The sequence below is a fragment of the Barbus barbus genome (genome assembly GCF_936440315.1).
Source record: "Barbus barbus genome assembly, chromosome: 3".
Taxonomy (NCBI): Eukaryota; Metazoa; Chordata; class Actinopteri; order Cypriniformes; family Cyprinidae; genus Barbus; species Barbus barbus.
The window spans coordinates 35,502,840-35,518,672 of record NC_136731.1 but is presented as its reverse complement, the minus strand read 5'-3'; the positions used below and the strand labels follow the sequence as shown (position 1 = coordinate 35,518,672).

The 15,833-nt window shown below is 34.2% G+C and overlaps 1 protein-coding gene across 3 annotated transcripts; it reads right to left on the bottom strand.

Moving 5' to 3' along the window:
• Positions 1-713: 713 nt before the first annotated feature.
• Positions 714-15,686, bottom strand: mettl22 (methyltransferase 22, Kin17 lysine). Of its 3 annotated transcripts, none has more exons than XM_079378617.1 (11): positions 15,165-15,686; positions 14,917-15,059; positions 9,536-9,796; positions 9,415-9,455; positions 9,183-9,327; positions 5,269-5,340; positions 3,421-3,474; positions 3,062-3,142; positions 2,782-2,884; positions 1,703-1,871; positions 714-1,483 (listed from the first exon to the last, which is right to left on the bottom strand). In XM_079378617.1, the coding sequence occupies exons 2-11, from the start codon at positions 15,020-15,022 to the stop codon at positions 1,451-1,453; spliced, it is 1,065 nt and encodes a 354-aa protein (XP_079234743.1). In that variant the 5' UTR covers positions 15,023-15,059; positions 15,165-15,686; the 3' UTR covers positions 714-1,450. The 3 variants fall into 3 exon arrangements, with proteins under 3 accessions (XP_079234743.1, XP_079234742.1, XP_079234744.1); XM_079378616.1 differs by having other exon boundaries at positions 958-1,483; positions 15,612-15,682; XM_079378618.1 differs by having other exon boundaries at positions 958-1,483; positions 15,640-15,658.
• Between the last annotated feature and the right edge of the window lie 147 nt (positions 15,687-15,833).

The window sequence follows — 15,833 nt, the reverse complement described above, 5'->3', positions numbered from 1 at the left end:
TTTATATTCTTAAACTCTCATACGTTTAATTTATGCTTGATTTTTATATATTTCAGTAATTATTATTTGTCAATTATTTTGTGTAGGTTATTTCTTTTCTTTTTAATGCATGTTGCTTGAGTTGTGGGTTTGTTTAACAAAAATAATGCCTTTTATTTGAAATAATTTTATAAAGGTTAAAAAATATCTGTTCAAATCATATTCATTCCCTCATTTTGTTTACATGTGATCCAGACTCCTTAAGTGAATTGGGCGTGTTCCTTTAGTATGTACAACCAATTAAATGCTTCTTAACACCCCCTACTCGAATGCTATTGGTTCGTGTTACTGTCCGTCTCAGAGGTAGGAAAAGTCAGTGAGTGAAGTATGAGGGAATGAAAGCGAAGGAGAATGATTCATTCAATTAAAAGATTGGTTCAAAAACACCAATTAAAGAAGCATCACCAGTGTTTTATCAGCACTTCATATTTCCCAAATCGTAAATGTTACAGTCAGATTGGACAACAATATTACAAAGACTGTTGTAAATGGATTTAAATGCAAAGATGCATTTAATTGGTGGGGGGGGGGCATTAATCGTTAAAGCAAACACTAAAGGTAGCAACAAGTTTAACTACATTTTAAGTTCATTTGACATTTTAATTGAATTACATTTTTGTTGTTTTCAGGCTCTCTACCTTCCAACTGTGCTTTGAAACACCACAAACCAAGTTCACATGCCAGGCTCCTTTATCAATTGAATAGCTTCATGAACAATCACTGAAAACAAAATACTAGTCAGACCTGGCAAAGATTTTATACTCATCATGAGGTGAGCATGTTCCTGTCTTAACTCTTGCACACTCTAGTGTTCAGAGAAGGGAACACACCAATAACATTCAGGCGCTTCACCTCTGTTGCTGCATATTTTCATTAAACCATTTAATTAGTTTAGAAAATATATATCCACCAGCATATGAGCTCAAGCATAATTCATTTAATGGAAATACACAGATCTGGAAAGATCTACAGATCTACTAATGGACGCTCTTCAGTGTCTTAAAATGCATATTTGCCGAAACACAGTTTTGGCACAGGTAACAATATACTACCCCAATAACAACACATTCTGTTTCTTTTCAAAATTTCATAAAACATGTCAACAGTATTTATTTACCCAAAGTCTCTCCCAATGATCCTTTGAAAAACTTGCCACAAATTCTAACGCAAAAAATTCAAGCAGGTCACAGTAAAACATACATTAGCACCAATTTTCACAAGAAAAGTGAAAGGCCTTCACTGAAAAACCTTTGCTTTTTTATTAAAGTTTTTAATAAATCATTTAAGCAAATTAACAAACTAAGGACTTTGAATTTCACATTTAAATAAAATAGGAATTACAACGATTAATTCGGCAAACATTATAAATCCTGGTGTTAAAAGGAAACATAAAAACCTTTGGTGCTATATATTAAAGTCTTTCTGCTGTCACCTTCCAAAGTTCCTGCAGAGGAGAGAATACATAACATTTGATTAATACCATTAATCAGAACACAATATCTACTTCAAGAATCAACAGCTCCCCCTAAAGGCATTAACAAGAGCATGCTCAAGGGGATCAGAACAAGCTAACAAAATAATTGACTATCATTGTATATGATGCATATTCAAAGAAACAACTAATGATTTACTGACTAAATAAACACAGACAAGTGCTCCTCACCAGCTGTTCCACCCTTTCATACTGAAAGAACTGAGGAAAGGAGCTCTTCACTGGCTCTACTGTGAAATTCATCTTTCCATCTGTCATCTGATGTAACTGGTCTAGGCAGTGGCGGAAGTGATCATAAGCTTCACAGGATACGTCCATGTGGCTCAGTGTGAAGTTTAATCTGCGGAAATACAGAAACCATAATGCTGGAACAAAAGGTCAAGGTTTTTCTTAGTTAGCATGGGTCTGCTAGCCCCAAAAGCATCCTTCTTAAGACTATGGACAAACTGAGAATAACCACACATAATAGCAACTATGCCATTATATTAAAACAGATGTATATTCATTGTTTTATTTATTTTAGTATGTATTTGCTAATTATTTTATTTGAATGTAATTGATTTTAAAATATTCCAAATTCAAGAAAACAAATATTTAATTTATATTTAATTATACTACATCAATGTTTTCCCACTGTCTACTAATAATTTTATTTATGTAACAATGTTATTCTTATAGCAAATTTTTCATTACAGGGGTCGTTTTTCCTAATGCTTACTAAACATTTGTATTTATATGTACTAATTATTTTATTTAAATTTAATTAAATATTTTTTTTCAGGCAAAATATATAGTAGCGGGTATTTGCTTATATATATATATATATTTATTTATTTTTTTCCCCTAATATATACAAACTTATTTTAAGATGTACTAAAATGCAATTAAAAAAAAAAAATATATATATATATATACAGTAGCTAATATTTCATTATAGTGGTTGTTTTTTCTAATGCACACTAATTCTTTTATTTTATATATGTCCTAATTATTTAACTTGTATTTAATTTATTAAATATTTTCTCAAGCAAAATATATAATAGCTACTATTTGATAGCATTTGATGTTCTTTCTAATATATACAAATGTATTATTTATGTACTAATATTTTAAATGTAAATTTTATTCCTTAAATTTAATTTATTACTGTTGACAGTTACAATGATGAATATGAATGCTAATCAATAAGCTACAAGCATATGTGACTGTGATCTGAATGTCTTGGTGAGGTGGTAATAAGCCATTCTAACCTCTTTTCTATGGAGATGTAGGTTGTGCTGGGGTGCTGCATGTTGCTCGCAAGTCTGTACAATGTTCTGAACAGAGCATCCGTAAGATCATCATCATAACACACTGAAGGGGAAGTACAAAAACATCCTTAACAAATTAATATAATTCAGACATTCATCATGCTCACTGACAGCGCCTTCATCCATTCATTCATTATGTTAATAGTCTCTCCAGTCTGTGGAAGTTTTTAAGGCAATGAATTCATTGTATAATTATGGAAAGCACTCTCTGCAAATTTACCATCTGCCGCAATCACAAAAGTGGTTTTATCATGTAAGTCTGCTATTTCTGCGTCAGTCCAGCAGAACTCCAAATCAGCATCTGGGGAGAGTTGAAATATGAGGGGAAATGAGATGACAACCACACGTTGACTTTTATAAGACTTATTTCACATGATATTATGAGTGTGAGGAAGCTCTGTGCATTATACTGTGTCAACTGCCCTCAGATAGACTCTACTTCCCACTTACAAATGGATTCAACAGGAGGTGAGCAGACTGCGCAGCTCTAATAGGTATAACTGGCCATGTTACGATCTCAGGTCTGGCTCTAAACCACACCGATTAGCATCTCACACCTGATTCTCTTTGAATTCTTACCTGTGCAGAAATCATCTGCCATCCAGTCCAGCTGCCGCACTCTTATTTCGCTCACTGTTGGATGTATAGAAGGGAAATCAAGATGAAGGAAAGAAAAATAATATCAAATTTCCTATTTGTGTGAAATCCATAACAAAAAGCATTACAGAAGCCTCCTACCATGAGCAATGTGTTGAATAAAATGGTAGACTGATTGGATTACATCAGTGAGCTCATGTTTTACCTGACAGACTTTATCCTTTCGACATACGATAATGTTGACATTTAGGCTTGTTTATATTTTTAAGACTGAGAACATTATGTGAATAAATGAGCTTATAGAGACAGTTCAGCATGAAATCAATTTAAATGCAGAGAGCAAGTGTGTGTTGCCCAGTGTCACTTTATACACACACGCAGATTCAAAAAACAAAAAAAACAAATTAACATTTACAGTTAGCAGGATTAGTATTTTTAGACACTGCTCCTGAATATTAAATATTTACATATTTGAATACACTCATTTTATTTCATTGTTATTAATATATTGTATTTCAAGGGAAATTTAATTTGTTTAAATAATTAAGAAAAACACAGCTTATGATTACAAATTTGAGGGCTGGTTATTAGACTTATAAAAAAAACTTGGTTTTTATAGTGCTTTGTACAATACAGATTGTCTCAAAACAGCTTCACAATAATAAACAGAAAAATAACAATGATGCAAATTTCATCAAATCCAAATTCTGCTGTGAAGCAGCTCTAACAAGACTTCTTTACAAGACTTATTTAGTTCAAGTCAGTACAGTGTGGTTTCAGTTTAGTTCAATAAATGCGAAGTTCTGTCATGAAATATAATCACATCATTATCATTATAGCAGCTGATTGGTTCTTTTTGTATCAGCAGCAAATGAGCTCGCTGCTCAATATTCAAATACTTGGCTAGTGCTTGCTGTAGCAGTTTGCAGCGCACTTCAGAAACCCTCCACCTTCCCCAGCTCCACCTGTATAGATCTGAATAATGGGGTGATTAGTGTATACTCTATGGAGGGTTATTTCATGTATCTTATATGTGCAGCAGAAGTATTTCTTACATGCTCACAGCAGCATGTTGTGGATGTATTGGAAGTAGCAAGTCTCGGTACTTGCTCTGCCACACCAGCAGCAGCGGAGCAGATCTATTCCGCCAAGACCAAACACAACATTATGCTAAACTCAGAGAGTTGTCATGATGGCAGAACTGTTTAAAGCTCAATGTCACATTATGTGACAAAACACCACTTCACTGAGATCTTACAACCTACAGCTAGTAGCCCCTAGAGGGAACTTTATGTCCCAATGGAAGTAGGACCGCACGAATTGACAGTGCAAACCTACCCAGAATATCTTCAATTCTTCAATTCTCTTGACAGGCGCCCCCACAGTAGAACCACTTAGAATGCCTCAGTAACCACATAGCAACACCTCAGTGGGGACTTTTGCAAGCTCAAGCACCACCCTCGATTTTTCAGAAAATGTGAAAATCTAGTTTCAACTTATCACCAGATATTACGGAGAACATCCAGACAAACACTTCGGTTGAAGCCCTGATCAAGTACATAAATCAGTTATGAACGGAGCAAAAATATTTTCATATGAACCATTATTTCACAAGCTTTTTTCCCAGTCCTGCTATGTTAAATTCAAACTATATTTCACGGAAGAGCTGGCTTGTATACACAATTACGGTGGCACAAAACGGAGGAGCACACACATAGGCACTCTGCTACTCCTTTATGACACATTATCAGCATGAAAAGGGGATAGGCATAAAAGCTGTCGTTAATGAGTGAGTGCTGCTTAACATCCTGATATGGTGTTAATGTTTACCTTCGGGTTCAAAGTGCTGCTTGTTCAGAGTCACATTTCTCTGACACATGCTCAGAAGGTCGTCACCAACATCTGCAAAACACAAAGATGTTTTCATTTAGTGAGCTAACGATGAAAAAAACCATCCATCCAAAACAAGCTCTTTATCTTCTGAAGCCAATCACCAAGCTGAAATGTTTCGTAATGTACTGTGACTAATTCACACACCAGTGCAGGTTAAAAGACTGCTAAAAAGAAAGAGATGACACTATTATACTGAATGAGACTGAAAACAAATTAGTGTCTTATTATGTGAGAGTTACAAAACACTGACACGTTAATGTATTATTGGTGTGAAATTAAACCGAGACTAAATCAGGTTTGATAAAGTTTGATAATGTGTGGACATGGGCAACCTGACCCACCATAGTTTACAAAGACCTGCTTTTGGGAATTTTTTTGTGGAAGTGAATTCTACTTATCGTCTTTTCTGAAAATGCCTTGTAAACATGTTTCGTACATCACTTATGTTTGTATTTATTTATTCCAACAGGGATACACAATATACAGGGTACCATAACAGTTATGACCCAATATTAAGAGTTTTTTTTATCAGTATTAGATATTGAATTGTGCATGCTCATTTGCCAAAATTTTACATGCAGATCTTTAGCAAACCTCTAAACGAATATTAATTTTTCATATTGTACATTTATAATGTTTTAATGCAAATTCAAATAGGATTCACATACAATAATTCAGATTTCAGTGTTGTATTTTCAATTTGACAAAATATATTTTGATAATGGTCATTAATTGGTTATTGGCCAAGACATAAAAATAATTATCAACTAATTGCTTTGGATAGAATTTTTATATAGGTGCAATGTGTTTGTGGTCTATGAAGCCTTTTAACCCAGTTCATGCTTGATTTGCATGAACATTTCTTTCTGATGTGTACTGTATAAATTACTTATCAAATTAGTTTTTAATCATAATCTAGTGGTGCCCTTGTAGTTCTTTACGAAACCACGATAATCTGTTCTAATTCTCTGTACAGGGGCAGAGTGAAATAATAAGGGGAATTATAAAAGGTCCAACGCAAATCTCACAGGAAGGAGTGTGTTAATGAATACTGTGACACCATCCGCACAAAGCAATCAAAACACTAGCCTTTAGTCTAGTCTACTCAATGCTGAAGTTATAAATCAATGTTTCTCTCGCTCAAAAACTCTAGAAACAGCTTTTGTTCAAATGCTGCTAACATACACCGACACCGACACAAACATCATTTCATGAATTAAGACAATATTACAGCATACAACAAAAGTCTCTTGTGAATAACATGGCCTCGGATCGTTACGAAGAGGTGCTTTGAAGATAATGCTGTCTTTTATTGCCTTTCCAAGCTCTTTTCTCTCTCTTTAAAATGACGGCTCTATCTGCTTCCACTGGTCTGAGAACATTAATCCAGTCATGCCCAAAGACATAGCTCTAATAAAAGACCTTCCTTCCAAAGAACCCTGGCTTTATTACAGAAACTAACAGAAAAAAGCAAATGGTTAAAAATGGCAGCAATCATCAAGACAAAAAAAACAACAAGAAACAAACATAGTAATCACTGCATCCACACCACTTCCAAAAGGCTACTAAAACATCCTTTGACACGGGTGGATTTTTCAGATGTTTTGGATATGCAAGCAAAAATATTTGTTTATACCTCTACAGGTCAATGTGTTAACCATTTACATTTATGTAATTTTGGGGAAAAAAATACACAATTAAGTTATATATATGATATATATATATATATATAATATATATATATATATATATATATATATATATAGCATGCATCTAACAATTAATTTAGTTATATATCACTATAAATACACTACCGTTCAAAAGTACCTTATGCACACCGATGCTGCATTTATTTGATCAAAAATACAATAAAAACAGTAATATTGTGAAATATTATTGCAATTTAAAATAGCCATTTTCCATTTGAATATATTTTAAAATCTATTATATAAATATGTGATGGCAAACACAATTTTCAGTGTCACATGATCCTTCAGAAATCATTCTAATATGCTGATTTAATGTAACAAAAAACATTAATAATATTTCATTATTATTACATCATATTAGAACAGCATTTACTTAAAATAGAAATATTTTGTTACATTATAAAAGTCTGTCACAATTGATCAATTTAATGTATTCTTGCAGAATAAAATGAATTAAAAAACTGATTTAATCCAAACTTTTGAATTTTGATTTATTAAAATATCTATCGATCTATCTATCTATCTATCTATCTATCTATCTATCTATCTATCTATCTATCTATCTATCTATCTATCTATCTATCTATCTATCTATCACAGATTTTATACATGAAAATATATAGCCACAACAGGATTATCACCATGGACTATCTCTGATGTACAGTGGTGTGAAAAAGTTTTTTTTTTCTTATAATTTTTTGCATATTTGTCACAATAAAATGATTCAGATCAAACAAATTTTACTATTACACAAAGATAACCTGAGTAAATACAAAATGCAGTTTTGAAATGATTTCATTTATTAAGCGAAAAAAGCTGTCCACACCTGCCTGGCACTACGTAAATTATTTTAATTCAGCCACATTGGAGGGTTTTCAAGCATGAATGGACTGTTTAAGGTCATGCCACAGCACCTCAATCGGATTTAAGTCCAGACTTTGACTTGGCCACTCCAAAACCTTAGTTTTGTTTTTCTTCAGCCATTCAGAGGTGGACTTGCTGGTGTGTTTGAGATCATTGTCCTGCTGCAGAACCCAAGTGTGCTTGAGCTCGAGGTCACAAACTGACGGCCGGGCATTCTCCTTCAGGATTTTCTGATAGAGTGCAGAATTCATGGTTCCATCAATTATGGCAAGTCATCCAGGTCCTGAAACTGCAAAGCAGCCTCAGATCATCACACTACCACCATGTTTGACTGTTGGTATGATGTTCTTTTTATGAAGTTCTGTGTTGGTTTTACACCAGATGTAACGGGACACACACCTTCCAAAAAGGTTCAACATTTGTCTCATCAGTCCACAGAATATTTGCGCAAAAGTCTTGGGGTTAATCAAGATATTTTTTGGCAAATGTGAAACAAGCCTCTGTGTTCTTTTTGGTCAGCAATGGCTTTTGCCTTGGAACTCTTCCATGGATGCCGTTTTTGCCCAGTCTCTTTCTTATTATTGAATCATGAACACTGACCTTAATTTTGGTAGGCCGGCCACTCCTGAGAAGGTTCACCACTGTTCCAAGTTTTCTGAATTTGTGGATAATGGCTCTGACCGTGGTTCGCTGGAGTCCCAAAGCCTTAGAAATGGCTTTATAACCCTTTCCAGACTGATACATGACAACTATTTTGTTTCTCATCTGTTCTTGGATTTCTTTAGATCGCAGCATGATGTGTTGCTCTTTAAGCATGCTTCACTTTGTCAGACAGGTTCTATTTAAGTGATTTATTAATTAAACAGGTCTGGCAGTAATCAGGCTTGGGTTTGAAATGTAACTCAGCTTTCTAAAATAATGTGGTTAATTACAGTTCTTCCATGATTTAACAGGAGGGGGCAATTACTTTTTCACGTAGTGCCAGGCAGGTTTGGACAAGTTTTTATCCCTTAATAAATGAAATCATAATTTATTAACTGCATTTGTACTTACTTGCATTATCTTTGTGTAATATTAAAAATGTGTTTGATGATCTGAATCTTATAAGTGTGACAAATATGCAAAAAAATAAATAAAAAAACAGGAAGGGGGCAAAAATCTTTTCACGGCACTGTATTATTCTCTATTTTTGCTTGTTTTAAATGTTTCAAAGGTACATTTTACTTTAAATGACTCAATCTAATAATAATAATAATAAAAACTCAATCACATCACTACCTGTGCAGTACACCATTTTGGCCACCATTGCTATGACAATACTGGTCAGTCCTGTTCCAGCTCCAAGCTCAAGAACAGTGGCGCCTTTGAACATGCTTGCTTGTGCCAGGATGAAATCGGCCAATAGGAAAGCACCACGCCAGATCTGCAATGACAAACGACAACTTTGAACAATGTAGATGTAGTAGAGGAGTAGATGTACTGCATAATCACCCTTCGTCACTGTCCTCACCTGTTTCCCTACATCCTCCAGAGGTGTCGCCATAGTATGCTCTGTTTACAACACATTTAAAATCATACAATGTGACAGAACAAATCCATTCATTCACATACATCTCTAATGCAGCCCTCACCAATCTCAATGATGTCATGGGCATCATCCTCTTCCTCAGATTCTTCCTCCTCGTCAGTCAGCGTTGCTGCGGATTGATTTAGGATTATTGGACATACTGCATCCCTGTTACTGCTGGTGCATCTGGGCCTCCTGACCACATCCAGGTCCCCATCTTCATCCCGAGGAACATTCGATTCATCAGTGCTCTCACGGACAGGCGACTCACCTCTTGAGTCCTTTCCATCGCAGTCCCACAGGATCCTGAACTTTGAAGTGAAGACTGGACATACAGATGCAAATGCATTTTCAGATAATATACAAGGGTGTGTATTGTAGAATGGTCACAGCAGCCTCAGCTGCAGCAGGCACGAAGATGTTGAGTCAGCTATGATGAAGTAATGGCTGTTACAGACAGAATGAGAGTGGCTCTTTAGCACTGAGCAGATATGTAATTTCTGTCTTTTCTTTATTAGGCCTAGTAATGATCATGCATGTATCTGCCTTTGACAGGAACATTGATTACGTTTCTAAGAAAAGAGTCTTTAAATCATTTATAATAGATTTCTTTGTAGTGGTGATAAAAAATACAAAGGGTACAAAGGGTATTGATTAAACATTTTTTTCCTGTATGCTTTACCTAAGAGACTAATATAAATTAAACTTTTTTAATTATACCGTTTTCCCCCTGAGGTTCATTTATTATGTTAGCCAAGATTTCTTGCAGCTGACATCCTTTTGGCCCTTAGAAACAAGGTTTATTTTGTCTATACACTACTATTCAAACGTTTGGGGTCAGTAAGATTTTTTAAAATGTTTATTTTTTTTAAATACAAGGCTGCATTTATTTGATCAAAAATAAAGTAAAAACAGCAATATTGTGAAATATTATTTCAATTTAAAAGAACTGCTTTATATTTTAATATTCATTTAATTTAATTTAAAGGTAATTTATTCCTCTGATGGCAAAGCAGTCATTACTCCAGAATTCAATGTAACATTATTCTTCAGAAAATTTTATTTTTTTTCTTTTCTATTTTTGGTGCTCAAGAAACATTTCTTATTACTATTAATGTTGAAAACAGTTGTGATGCTTAATATTTTTGTGGAAACCGTGATACTTTTTCTCAGGATTCTTAGAAAAACACAAAGTTAAGAAGAAGTGCATTTATTTAAAATAAAAATCTTCAATTACTAAATCATAAATATCTTTACTAACACTTTAGATCAATTTAATACGTCCTAAAATATAAAGATATTCATTTATTAAAAAAAAAACAAAAATCACTGGTTTCTCCCTGCTGTTCACAGCAAGAATTGACTTGCAACTCATTTTTGGGCTTGCAACTTTGCAGTTGTACAACAGTAAATCAAAGAATACTGCATTTAAAATATACTGTAATGGTATTTGGGACAACAGAGATTTGAATAGGAGGTGAACACAAAAGCTTGGACAGATAAAAGAGGTGTAAAAAATACTAAAAATGGGGTCTACAGGGCTTGGATCAATGAGTTCAAGATGGATAGAGTCAAGTTTAAAAATCAGCCTGGATTATTTTAACTACTAATGGACTATGTTTAAAAGTTTGATTGATAGAGAAAGTATGGGCATAGAACTTTCCATCAAAAGTTTAAAATTGTGATTTCTGGCTGATGGAGTCTGCACAGCATGCATCTTATTATTCAAGAGCAGAACCGCAAGGCTCAGTTTTACAGTGTCAGCTCCAGTCTAGCGTTGTAAAGGTCACCTCATCTAAGGCGTTCAAAATCAGGCTCTTTTTGTTTTTCTGATCATAGCGATAGGTCGTGCACGATATAATTTCAGCTTCATTTGAGCCTAGCTACTCTGCTGAAGATAATGAATCACAGGCTATGCAACTGCACTCATGGTCACATCAGGGGTTTAAGGGCCAGAATACGCCACCCAGCATTGCTTTCCAGCATTTAGACTAGGACCTTGCGGTGATAAATGCTATGAGCCTGGGCATTATCAACCCAGAACACAGCAGAAAAAGAAAAAAAACCTAATTGTGGTGCTTATTGTTCAATTTGCCCACATAAAAATCCTATAGGAGAGTATAAATAAATCTGAAATGACTGCCTACTGGTCATTTACAGACTAACAGCCTACTAAAGGTCAAACCTGTGTATAAAGGTAATGGTTGACAGTCATTTTATAAGTACTTAAGGCACAGAAACCAAATAGCCAGGGACCAAGGCTATTAACACAAAAGGTTACAGCTGCTAATGACAAACTCTCAAATGTGTAATACAGAGCACTGCCTTGAAATTATGTCATTTATAAACATGCCAAAAATAAATGTCAATTAATATATATATATATATATGAAGAGTTCATGTGCAAAAAACGAAACAAATTAACAAAATTAAAGTTAATTGAAAGTATGTGTTTTTCACATATTAAACGTTTATTTCATAGCAAAAGCAGATAACGCCACATTTCATCATATAAAGTAAAAGAAAACAAACACTCGTTTAATCTTTGTAATCTTCTCAGATGACGATGTAGATGCCTGACAAACATTGTTGTTGTTGTTGTGATCATAGATTTATGGATGTGATTACACACAATACACTGAGCTTTTCCCTCACCATTGTAACGCGCTGCTTTTGCAAGGTTCCATGAAAACTTTTCAGATTTTATTTCCTTTTTCGCCCTGAAGAAGATATCACAGGTTCAAGTTCATCGAAATGATCCATCCTTGACCACTTTTAGCCAGGTCGCGCTATATGTAAGGAATAATTGATGACGGGCCGTTGAATTATTAGAAAAATAATGCACACCCGAGGTGGTAATGCGTTTATTTGTGTGAAGTCTGAACATTTTTACTGAACTGTACCATAAATTTGTCCTATGGTGTGACAAAGCAAAAATCAAGAAAAAAACAAACTATGAATAATACATAAATAGCATGAGAGAGATTTATCTTCATTGTTAGACACTTATTTTCATATAGCGCTATTTATTTAATATGAAATTATAATTAACCATTTTTTTTCCCCATGACTTGTTGGACAATTTCAAGACAAACTTTGACAACAAGACCAACTTTGCTGTCATTTGTTCAAAACTGATGAAAATTATACCATTTTTAGTTGAGTGATATTTGTATCTCCCCTATTGCAATGCTCAACTGTTTTTTTTTAAAGATATTTTGAGATAAAAACAAATCTGTGGTTCTTTTGTGTGTGTCACACCATAGGACATTACGTCACACTAAAGGACACGAGTGGTAGTTATTAAAGTATTTCTATTTAATTTTGAATATGTCAAAGGAGAAAGTTTAATTTTGATACAAACAATATCAATATGTTTTTTAAAACAAAAAATAATTTATCAACAAAATTCAGTCTCTTAGTCAATCAGTATGTTACTGAAACTTTTCGAGCCCCCCGCTGCATGTGTGGCACAGCTAAATATGATAGGTATTCAAACTATATTCATTAAGATGTGAATTCATTTTTTAAAACTATAATAAACGCATAATTTTGATTCTGTTTACTTTCTGCATTGTTCTCTTAGGATCTCCTCCCTTCTGGTGGATCCCTGTTCATCTTCTCTCTATATTTCCATGTCCTCTCTCTTCCACTAATTTCTCTCCCTCAATTCTTTCTGTCTCATAAACAAAGTATCACATTTTATGCTTATTTTCATGACACTTTATAACAGTACAATTTTTTCTGTAAAAACATCAAAAAATAGTTTAATTAATTATATTATTGCATTTAAGAACACAGCAAATTATCAAAAATGAATAAAAAGGAGTTAAACAAATCTTATTTAATTATTTAAAATACTTTTTAAAGAGACTTTGTCTTGTGGTGTGACAGTACAGGCGTCACACCAGAGGACATTTTCTGTTACACCGCAGGACGTTTCAGCCTTTTCCGTCAATAAATGACCTTGCTATACCAAAACACATTTGCATAATTTTCCATGATTATGTAGTTTAACATGCAGTTTTTAATTTAAAAATATAATTTAGGGGTGTCACACCAAAGGACAACAAAACGTAACATTTTTGTAGTGGTTCCAAAAAAGTTCAACATTTGAACAATTCTGAGAGAAAAATTGATCATGTGCATGTGCCACGGGCTTCAGTAACACAGCCATGAATGGCATCCTTCAACTAATTAAAGTTTTCTCTGGAATTGGTCAGTTTAAAATCAGGATATGGTGTCACACCAGAGGACATGATTTTCAGAGACAAAATGTATGAAATATACATGAATATGGATGAAAAAAATATTGCCATTTACTAAAATAGACACTTGTACAATTATGACGGAGGCATTTAGTAACATTTTTATGCTTTTCTTTTTCATTTATAAAAGTTATAATTTACTGAACCATGCTTGGGACAGTCATTTGGCTCAAAAATGTGAAAAATCGACTAACACTGCAGCTTTTATAACAACAGGTCCATGTAGGACAAAGAAATGTTTAACCATTTACTGCATTTTAAATAACGACAATATTAATTATATTAATATCTTGTGGGACAGTGAAAATGCCATGTCACGTCAACCACCAATATATATATATATAGAGAGAGAGAGAGAGAGAGAGAGACAGAGAAAGCAGAAAGAGAAGAAGAGAGAGCAAGAAAGAAAAAAGAAACATGGTGTATAGATAAGTTATGTTTAGAATAGTATACTAATAATCCTAAGTGCAGTATATAACATCCATGTGCACAGAATGCATGTGCACATGTGAAATGTTCAAAATGTGCCATAATGTTTATTCCTGTGATGCCAAGCTAAATTTTCAGCAGTCATTACTCAAATCTTCATTGTCACATGATCCTTCAAATATGATTTTAATATGCTGATTTGCTGCTCACGAAACATTTCCTATTATCAATATTGACAATCAGCATTTATTTGAAATAGAATGTTTGGTCCCACTTTATATTAAGTGGCCTTAACTACTATGTACTTGCATTTAAATTAAGTATTTGCTACAATGCACTTATTGTGGACATACATGTTTTTACATTGTACTTATTTTAAAAAAATACCTTCATGTAATTACATCTGTAAGTAGTTTATGCAATCACATTTATAATTACACTGTTGCCCCATCCCTTACACCTTAACCCACCCTTAAACCTACCCATACTACCAAACCTGTCCCTAACCTTAACCCTATCCCACCTCAATAGCAGTAAAATACAATATGAAGACAATAGGTAAATTGTACTTATTTTTTGATGTTAGTACATAGTAGTTAAGGCCACTTAATGTAAAGTGGGATTGAATGTTTTAGTAGCAATGTCAAATTGAATGCATCCTCGTTGAATAAAAGCCTTGCAGTAAGGAGTTAATATTTATTCCCAACACACGCAACACGATGCGCAGGTGTCTGCCAGCTCTCCTTACCTGGCTGTCCTACGCTGTTCAGTCTCTTCATGAGATGACAAGCGTTTGGTAACAGCAGATGCACATCAGACAGAACAGTGTCACTTCTAAATGTGACCTGGTCCATGGCCAAGGCTGCATGGCACTCTGTCAAGGACGTAGCTCTGGGGAATAGAGCAATTTCATTCATATTCATCTCATCGTCCTTCCTAAATGCATTACGACGTCCACACGCACGTAGAGAAATTATGATAAATTTGGCATTTTACCTGGATTGGGAAACTAAGACAGAACTTCTCTACAGGTTAAGTTTAAGACAACTTGAGTTGAAGCTATTGTAATCTTGTCTGAGTAGAAATATACTGAAGTGGGCGTGACCATACGCTTCTCTGTCTGTAACTCAAAGCCACTTTCTTTCAGATCGTTCCCTATAAACTTTCTCGCAGTACTCCAGCCCTTAAACCTGGTAGTCAGCTCACTAGGAGTCACAACCTTGGCTCAGAAAGTTCAGTACTGTCTAGGTAGGCAGCTCACTAGACTCTGACACACGTTAGTCTGCAGTATCTTCATACATCGTAGTCTTCTAATCAGCTCCGGGGCGAAGAGCTGCCAACATTTACCGAGTAGCTGACGATGAGGAGTTTACATAATTTTTGCAGTGTAGCCAAAAGTATTAAATCATACTAAAATATGAGCGTAACGAGATTTTAAAATACCTTAAAGAAAGGTTATATGGCAGCTTACGAGAGGTTAGTTGCATGAGTGTTACATTAAAAGCAGACCGTGTGAGTAAGACCGCCCTGAAAACAGTTCCAAAGTAGAACGCGCATGACACATAAGTATATGTAATGAATGCAATTACTGTAATAATTAATGTAAGTTTCTTTTTTTATTAATCTTTAAATAAAATCAGAAAAATTTGTATCAAATATTTTGAC